This window comes from Poromitra crassiceps (assembly GCF_964638095.1).
Source record: "Poromitra crassiceps genome assembly, chromosome: 20".
In the NCBI taxonomy this organism is placed as follows: domain Eukaryota; kingdom Metazoa; phylum Chordata; class Actinopteri; order Beryciformes; family Melamphaidae; genus Poromitra; species Poromitra crassiceps.
Window position 1 is genome coordinate 12,928,022 of NC_139637.1, and position 10,000 is coordinate 12,938,021.

The 10,000-nt window shown below is 49.0% G+C and overlaps 1 protein-coding gene across 1 annotated transcript in view; it reads left to right on the top strand.

Moving 5' to 3' along the window:
- Positions 1–10,000, top strand: part of skia (v-ski avian sarcoma viral oncogene homolog a) — an 86,025-nt gene that overhangs the window by 1,873 nt on the left and 74,152 nt on the right. Inside the window, exon 2 of the mRNA XM_083656816.1 lies at positions 153–840. Coding sequence (XP_083512942.1) covers positions 153–840 — 688 coding nt within the window. The remainder of the gene's footprint in view (positions 1–152; positions 841–10,000) is intronic.

The following is a 10,000-nucleotide window of genomic DNA, read 5'->3' on the forward strand; positions in this document are numbered from 1 at the left end:
GGTCGATGTCATCAGATGGGCCCATGGCCCTAATGGGGACTAAATGAGGTGTGGGTGGGTGATATCACTGCCTTGAGGTCATCACGTGTCACATGACAGCAGATACTTGACTCTGGCTTTGTGTGTGTTGTTGTTGTTGTTTATGTGTGGAGGTGCGAGACGGTGCTGGAGAGCGAGATCATATCGTGCTTCGTGGTGGGCGGGGAGAAGCGCCTGTGCCTGCCGCAGATCCTCAACACGGTGCTGCGGGACTTCTCGCTGCAGCAGATCAACGGCGTGTGCGACGAGCTGCACGTCTACTGCTCCCGCTGCACGGCCGACCAGCTGGACATCCTCAAAGTCATGGGCATCCTGCCGTTCAGCGCGCCCTCCTGCGGCCTGATCACCAAGACGGACGCCGAGCGGCTCTGCAACGCGCTCATCTACGGCGGCGCCTACCCGCCGCGCTGCAAGAAGGAGCTGGGGGGCGGAGGAGGAGGAGGAGGGGGCGCGCTGGAGCTGGAGCTCACCGAGCGCAGCTTCAAGGTGTACCACGAGTGCTTCGGCAAGTGCAAGGGGCTGTTTGTGCCCGAGCTGTACGGCGGCCCCAACGCAGCCTGCATCCAGTGCATGGACTGCAGACTCATGTACCCCACGCACAAGTTTGTGGTGCACAGCCACAAGTCGCTGGAGAACAGGACTTGCCACTGGGGCTTCGACTCGGCGAACTGGAGAGCCTACCTGCTCCTGGGCCAGGATTACACGGGCAAAGAGGAGAAGGCCCGCCTGGAGCAGCTCCTGGACGAGATCAAGGAGAAGTTTGACTTCGCCAACAAGTACAAGAGGAAAGCATCGTCCAGGGTGAGTCTGCCTACTCTGCTTTCTGATGGTTTTACTATTGACTTTGTGTGTTTTTTTTTGTTTTTTTTTTACTTGTAATGTAATCATGCATGGGTGCTCGCCGTTTCCCCCCCCACTGAAAAACAATGCTCATTTATTTTGCACATGATCTCACACACACACACACGCACACACACACACACACACACACACACACACACACACACACACACACACACACACGTGAAAACTGTAAACAGTTTAGCAGACGTTCATTGAGTTTGACAGTTATTGAGAGTTGATTTGAGTAAAACTGATGCCAGTGATGTCATCATCAGACTTGTAATTAATAGAACCCAATGATTCAGTGCCTTCCGATGACATCACTGGCATCGACTCTCAATAACTGTCAAACTAAGTGAACGCCTGCAAAACTGTTTGCAGTTTTCAGATAATGGTGAGATCAGATGCAAAATAAAACATTCTTTTTTTGTTTTGTTTTTTTACGGTGAAGTGTTCCTTTAATTTCTCGCCTTTCCCTCCATAGACATACTGCAATCCATGTATTGCAGTTCACCTTTGATGTCTTATTTGTCTTACTTGTATGCCTAGTTTGTGTGCTCCTGTGTGCTCCACTCCACTGTCTGTCTCCTCACAACGTTTGCACGGACCTTGTGTTGAAGTTGCCCCCCGACAATTCACTTTTACTGAGCCTGCTTTGAAAAGCACTGATATGCAGCCGTGTTATCACTTGATCCATTTAGTGAGGTAGCTAGTATGTGCTGTGTCTAGTGAGGTAGCTAGTACAGTGTGTGCTGTGTCTAGTGAGGTAGCTAGTACAGTGTGTGCTGTGTCTAGTGAGGTAGCTAGTACAGTGTGTGCTGTGTCTAGTGAGGTAGCTAGTATGTGCTGTGTTTAGTGAGGTAGCTAGTGTGCGCTGTGTCTAGTGAGGTAGCTAGTACAGTGTGTGCTGTGCCTAGTGAGGTAGCTAGTATGTGCTGTGTCTTGTGAGGTAGCTAGTACAGTGTGTGCTGTGTCTAGTGAGGTAGCTAGTGTGTGCTGTGTCTAGTGAGGTAGCTAGTGTGCGCTGTGTCTTGTGAGGTAGCTAGTACAGTGTGTGCTGTGTCTAGTGAGGTAGCTAGTGTGTGCTGTGTCTAGTGAGGTAGCTAGTGTGCGCTGTGTCTTGTGAGGTAGCTAGTACAGTGTGTGCTGTGTCTAGTGAGGTAGCTAGTGTGTGCTGTGTCTAGTGAGGTAGCTAGTGTGCGCTGTGTCTTGTGAGGTAGCTAGTACAGTGTGTGCTGTGTCTAGTGAGGTAGCTAGTGTGCGCTGTGTCTAGTGAGGTAGCTAGTATGTGCTGTGTTAAGTGAGGTAGCTAGTGTGTGCTGTGTCTAGTGAGGTAGCTAGTGTGTGCTGTGTCTAGTGAGGTAGCTGGTATGTGCTGTGTCTAGTGAGGTAGCTAGTGTGTGCTGTGTCTAGTGGGGTAGCTAGTATGTGCTGTGTCTAGTGAGGTAGCTGGTATGTGCTGTGTCTAGTGAGGTAGCTAGTGTGCGCTGTGTCTAGTGAGGTAGCTAGTGTGCGCTGTGTCTAGTGAGGTAGCTAGTGTGTGCTGTGACTAGTGAGGTAGCTAGTATGTGCTGTGTCTAGTGAGGTACTAGCTAGTATGTGCTGTGTCTAGTGAGGTAGCTAGTATGTGCTGTGTCTAGTGAGGTAGCTAGTGTGTGCTGTGTTTAGTGAGGTAGCTAGTGTGCGCTGTGTCTAGTGAGGTAGCTAGTGTGTGCTGTGTCTAGTGAGGTAGCTAGTATGTGCTGTGTCTAGTGAGGTAGCTAGTGTGCGCTGTGTCTAGTGAGGTAGCTAGTGTGTGCTGTGTTTAGTGAGGTAGCTAGTATGTGCTGTGGAGCACAAGTACTACTGGAGGGGGTTCTCAAAGTGTGGTCCGGGCTGCCCTCAGCGGGGAGGAGGTCCCCAGCAGCAAAATGAGGAAACGTCTTAGTTTCACTATACTATTGACTACTAATTAGTTAGAGCATGATTAAGAACTATTATCCCCCCATGTTACAGTCGAGCAATAGTAAATCAACAACAAAAACCCTCTTTCCCCCGGGGCTAAACGTGATCAAATGGGGGTCCCACTCCCTGGCATAATGTGGGTGTGTGGAGGTTGGTGAGCCCGCCTGCTGCAGAAGAATCAGCCACTATTTGGTCATCATTGCCATATTGCTGCTAATTAGGCCCATCCACCAGTGACAACAGAACGCCTCTGGTGGCAATAAAACCATTATTTGCCTGTGAAAACACCTCTTAGGCTGGATTTTTATTGGCCTATACTGTAAATACAATCTCATTTACTAACAAATGGCCCAATAGGAAGCGTTAAATAACAGTTAGGAGATATATAGACTCCGCCCTTGTCATTTCAGGTGGAGGGAGGTGGGCGGGGTGTCCTACCTAACCCCCCCAATCACACACACACACACACACACACATGAAGCACTTGAGGAGACTAGACGCTCTCAATCCACACTTGTGCTCTCTCTCTCTCCCCGTGGGGGTGGCTTTTTTTATTATGATGGGTAGGATCTGCCAATGTGCTCCGCCTGCAGAGCTCATTGCATTACAGTGCAGACTGATAGCCTCATGTTTGGCTTCCTGACGATTTACCCGTCACTACTATCTGCCGCTAAGGCGCCTCGCTAATTCCTCTGGTTGTATTCCGTATCCTGCAATTTACTTCCTTCCTCTCTTCCTTTTCTTTTTCTCTTCTTCTTCTTTTGATTTTATTGTTATTTTTCTTTACTTCAGAAAGCTGTTTGGAAAAAAAGTTTGAGACATTTCAATGAGAACATTCACAGAAGGTTGTGTGGTTTTAATCGCACGCCGCCCCGCGATGTTTCCCGCATTTTTTATTAATTAATTCATTAATTTTTTGGTGACGAGACGATTTCCGTTTTTGCGAAGGCAGTTGATGGGTTTGCGCGGTGTCTGCCATGCCTTCATGGTCTGGTGGCGGTTTTTACAGCAAAACACTATTGTGATTGTGAACCTCTATATGAAGGGGTTATAATGTGTGCTTGTGGTGGGCAGGCAGGACTTTGGAGGGAGGGTATATAGGTGGGTGGGACACTGATAAAAGACCCCCCCCCCCTCTCTCTAAAAAAGGCCAGCGCGGCCATTTGCATGAACTGTTACACATGAATGGAGTTGATGAAGCAGGTTTAGAAGTATTGTGGTGGAAACATAATATGATCCCAACAAAGAGGGGCTTTCAGCAAACACCGGCCCCCTCCCCCTCCCCCACCCACATCCACCTACCACACACACACACACACACACACACACACACAGACACACGCACACACACACACGCACACACACAAACCCACACCCTCCCTCCTCTTACCTACTTGTTTTACCCCCGTCTGTATAAAAGTAGAGTGGGCTGTGTGTGTGTGTGTGTGGGGTTGTAGGTGGATGTGTGGGGTGAGGGGTGGGCTGTGTGTGTGTGTGTGTGCGTGTGTGTGTGTGGGGGGCAACAGACTTGTTGGTGGGTCACATGAAACAAACGCAGAAGTGTTTACAAGCGCTTTCCAGCCGATCCTCCAGCGTGGCTGCTCTTGCATTCAGTGGAATTTGCTAACAGAAAAGCCGGGGAGGGGCGGGGGGGGGGGGGGGGGGGGGGGGGGGCTTGAGGGGGTGCAGAGTACCAGAGGCCTGCAGGCTGCCATGCATGGGGAATAGCCCCTCTTGGCACATGCACACGTTCATTCAGCCTGGAGTGGGCGCACCTTGAGGACCCCCCACTTTAAGGGCCCCCCATCTCCCTTTTTTCTGTGTGTGTGAAAAGTACCGACGATTGTTCGAGTCCCTCCCAGCTTTTCTTCATTCCGCTCCGCCTTTTCTTTCTTCTTGCTTTCAGCGGGGCTTTTTTCCTCGCGCTGAGTCTGAACGGGCCTTTGGGGGGCGTGACTACGCACAAAACAACTACGGTCCGCTCGGTCCGATCATCACGCTTACTATGTGTCGTGCGTACAGTTGACTTTTGGGGGTTAGCGTCAGGCTTATCCTGACCTGAACACAAATATATCCTTATCAGACATGATGGAGCAATGTCTTTTGAGACATAGTCATTTCAAATTTTATTAGAAGGATAAACCCCTTGAGATGAACCATCTCGTTTTCGAGGGGGTCCTTAGCACAAATATACAGAAAGAAAACAGGTGTTACATAAAACAAACACAACATACAAATACACTCATACATACACATAAGAAGCACTCCCAGGCCTAGCCACTCCCCAACCCCTTAGTCCCCAAAGATAGCATAATATATACAGTGAGAATACATACTGTAAGTGTACACATACCAAGATAAGGTGAAATTACAATTTCAATGTACAAATGTGAGACTTAACTTTGAAATTCTCTAAATTGATACGGTAAAACACGTTTGATTTTGAGTTGGTGACGTGTAGTCAGAGTTGTCCCTCCTTGGCTAAAACCTTTTTTGGGCGGCGGCAAAAATTCCTCGTGCTGCTACCGAGGGAGTATTTTCCGGGAGAAGGAATTGTAAGGAGGAACAGCGCTAAACTCGCGGCACGACAGAGCGGTTCCCCCCCCAACGCCTTCGTCAGCAACATCTCATCGGAGGCACTTTGAACATGTTCCTGGTAGGATGTGAAGCAAAGAGCTAAGACGCCCGCGCCGCCGCGCCCGGCAGCTCTGTGAATATTAATGCAGCAGGCGCGCTGTTGCACAAAGTGTTAGATGCAGCAGCCGTCTCACACGGCAGGCAGACAGACGCAGGAAGTCATATTGCTTCACTTCCTGTCCTTGGAGAGACACTCTGTTGCGCGACGACGTTCCTTTTGAGACACATATCTGAAGAATCATAGACCAGTTGAGCAAAACCAGGTTTGTTCGTCTTGCGGCATGCTGCCAGTGTTTGTGAAGTAAGCGTTTGGGTATATTTGCTGTGTGTGTGTGTGTGTGTGTACATGTGTGTGTGTGTGTGTACATGTGTGTGTGTGTGTGTGTGTGTGCGTGTGTGTCTGTGTGTGTGTGTGCGTGCGTGTGTGTGTGTGCGCGTGCGTGTGTAAACACTGAGTGAATGCAGCGTGCCATTGTATTGGTTGAGAGTTGATGTGCTGGGTGTGGAGCAGGAGCGCGGTAGCGTTCTTCTGGCACTGCCGACTCAGTCTTCTGGTTTCTGGCTGGTACACATGTGGTGGGTGGCACACACATAATCAGTGGCTTTTCCACATCAGGATGTTTAGATAAGGATTGCTTGCGGCCTCTCTCTCAGATACATTGCGGCCTTTTTTCCTTCGCCCTCAAGATGATGTGATTTCTACACAATCCGTCTGTTTTCGAGGGAGATAGGAGAAAGAGATTTGGGCGGGGGGGGGGGTAGTCACGGTTCGTCTTGAATTCAAACTGGCAAGCTGACGTTGAATTTTGTCTTTTTTTCTTGTTTAATCTCCCACCGTGTACGGTTTAACGACTTCCTTATTATGGCAGAAGTCATGAAATTGGACGCAATAGCAGTTCGATTTTTCCATCCGAAGATGAATGCTCGTCCATCAGAGGCAGACAGGAGGCAAACGCTAGTTAGTGAGTCTGGGCTTAGCCTACATTCCACAGACCTGCCACTCCTTGGGAGAGGTGAGGACATGAGCGTCTTGCACAACGGCTGCATGGAAACACTCCGGAATGGGCTTGAATGAAACATGTCCCCACACACACACACACACATGCTCCGTAACCGCCATTAAAGCCTTCCGCTCGCTCCTCAGGGCGGGAAAAACCACCGTGCTTTTCATTTTCCTGCTCATTTTAAAGAAGCAACCGGTCTTCCATGCTTGATCTTAAAAATAGCAGAAACTAAGGCTGCTTTGGAGTTTGAACTGTAGACTGTAAAAAGAGATGGACGCAGTGCGTTGTGGCCGCCGCCCGCCGCCATCTTGGTTGTCGCACACAGCTCGCGCGAGACCAGGGGTTTCCCACAGAGAGCCACAGCTCCGCCTGCTATTGGTCTGTGATCGGCGAGCTGTGCGATATCACTGGACAGGCGACCTGTCAATCACCTCTGTCTTTTCTATCGTCTATTTTACTCTAAAACGGGTGAGTTATCAAAATCATCGTCGGTCGTCATGAATGGTGAAATTAGCTCTAGAGACCAAAACCGTTTGCCATCAAGTGGCCCTTTGAGGGAACTGCAGTTTTCAGTACATCCGCATTAGAGAGTCAATGCGACCAAGAACGCCTGCCCCCTCGGTTTAAGACACTCGGAACCGTTTGAAAACCCTCAAAATGGAGGGAAAAGGCGAGCGAAGCCTTTTGCAGATATTTTGTTCCAAATCACTGCAACTCAAAACGTGTGGTTCCCATTCCTGATGTTCAGGAGCTCAAACTTCCCCTTTTACTTCCACCTCCTCCCGCCCCGCGCCCTCCCCCCAGTGCAGCCTGGGATATCTGGCCTCCAGCTGAAGGAGCCACTTGTTTGAGGAGGGAGGTTTTGGGGGGGGGGGGGGGTTCCTCCAGAGGAAGTGAACTCCCTGAGGGGATATATGCCCATGTGCTGTTTCATATGCAAGGCACAGTGCTGGCTAAGCCTGCTGACAGCCAGCCATGTCCACACGGTGGACAGGACAACAGCTGCTAGCTATGCATATCAATGGCCGCTCCAGAGAATATTTCCATTTACTTTGCCCCCCCCCCGTTCTTCAGAGAAACAATTGCAACAATCGCAAGCGTCCTCTCCATGCGGAGTTGAATGTTGTGTAGACTCGGTTCTCAGTCTCTGTCCGTCGGCGTCGCTCGACCTGAGGCGGAGAACTTTCTCCCAGCTTTCCTGGTTAAAACTGGGTGGAAAACCATTTGAGCAAAGACAAAAAAAACACGGCATGGCAGAGCCAATCCAGAGTCTTTAGGGCGGCCCTTTGTGCAGAAGGGGCGGAGACTGCAGAAGGGGCGGAGACATGCAGAAGTCGTGTGCTTGTGGATCAAACGGAATGTAACGTTGCTCGGGGACATCCAGTTTTAATGTTTTTAAAAGCTCTCTCTGTGTTACAAAGTGATTATTCGCTGTATCTCCAGTTTGTTTCAGTACAGAGGAGAATGCGGGGAGAGCGTTATTTCCGGTAACTTGACAAAGAGGTGTAGGTTTGTCAACGTCCGTTCTAACTATTAACTAAACTATCTAACGAAACTATTTTTGATAGAGTTCCCAGTCGATTGGTAGGCGGAGCTCCCCAACGGTCTGCGAGCCGAGACTAGATGTTGCCGCGTGAAGAACTTTTTTCTTGTTGAATTCTGCGTTTTTCTGTTTTCACAGAGACATCTTATTTTTGTGCACAAGCCTGTCAGTCATTTTGTTTTGAAAATAAGGCAACCACTGATTACTCATTTACTGGCGTCTGTTGCTCCATCTCAGTCAGTCTGTGTCAGCCCGGGTCTGTCTGTCATGGTCTTTCAGTCAGTCTGTGTCAGCCCGGGTCTGTCATGGTCTTTCAGTCAGTCGGTGCTGTCGGCAATGACTGAGGCTCACGCAGATCAATGTTATTGACGTTCAAGTGTCTTTATGTCAAGTGTGATTGAAAATTCTATCGCTTCTCCAGCTCTGTTAAACCAAGTGACGGACACAGATATTTGCCCTTTAGTGGAACTCACTGGCCAGTTGGACGCAAAATAAACAACATATTGGGATATCTATCAATTGATGCAGTAATAAACAGAGGCTCCGTCAACAGACATAAGGAAGACGAAAACTATCTTTGCAACGATTTGGACTCTTAATTGCTTTGTAGCGTGAACGGTATGCAAATGAAAGTCAATTAAAGAACAGGGTGTTTAATTGGCAGTTACGTCTGTGCGCTGTGCGAGTGTCGCGTTGATTATTCCCCACATGTGCCGTGTGTCACTTTGCTCTGTCGCTGTTCAGCCCTCTCGCTCTCCGCTCCTCGGCAGCAAACCGGTTGGAAAAACAATAGTTGCGTTATTGTAACTTTGCAGGAACACAAACTTTTCCAGAACAAATTGTGTCGGCAGATGAAAAGCCTGCGCGGGCGGCGTCCTCCTCTCCTCTCCGCTGTGTGTCATCACCGTAACACGACGTGCAATGAGAGAGAGCGAACGGCAGAGAATCACAGGTGACACGGCTTGTTGTGTTTGTCTGGAAAAATTCTTCAAAAGACCGACATCAAGGCAGCAGCGAGCGAGAAGGAATCAATGAAATGCACTGATTCTTTTCATATCTCCCCCGCCAGCAGCTGCTTAATTCCGAGCCTTTTAAAGTTACGCTCACAAAGGGGATTTTCCCACTGGCTGCTTGATTGTGCACAGAGAATGAAAGCACCTCCAAGGCACTATGGGCTAGCTTCTCCTTTAGTACCAATCTCATTTGATGAGAAAGCCACGGTCAACTGACGGCTGTTTTGAATTTTAGAATAGAAATAGCTTTTACGCCACTGTCTTGAAAACCCAGTAACACCACTGTCTTGAAAACCCAGTAACACCATCCCCACCATAAGGAGCTCGGGCTCTGTGTGTCTGTCCCACTGTGATTGTCCCACTGTGATATAATCCGTGATGTCATAAATCCCACTGTGACATCATCAGTGACATCATAAATCCCACTGTGACATCATCAGTGATGTCATAAATCCCTGATCCCACTGTGACATCATCAGTGATGTCATAAATCCCACTGATGACATCATCAGTGAGAAAGCCACGGTCAACTGACGGCTGTTTTGAATTTTAGAATAGAAATAGCTTTTACGCCACTGTCTTGAAAACCCAGTAACACCATCCCCACCATAAGGAGCTCGGGCTCTGTGTGTCTGTCCCACTGTGATTGTCCCACTGTGACATCATCCGTGATGTCATAAATCCCACTGTGACATCATCAGTGACATCATAAATCCCACTGTGACATCATCAGTGATGTCATAAATCCCTGATCCCACTGTGACATCATCAGTGATGTCATAAATCCCACTGATGACATCATCAGTGATGTCCTAAATCTGACAATAATGGCAGCACCCGAGTTTTGGGCAATGCGCGCGAATGCGAGCTGCAGGGGCAGCTCGGCGAGCTGCAGGAGGGGCGAGGCCGCAAAGTTTTAAGTTGTCTTGAAAACCCAGTAACACCACTGTCTTTGACAGCACAAATCTCATTCAAAA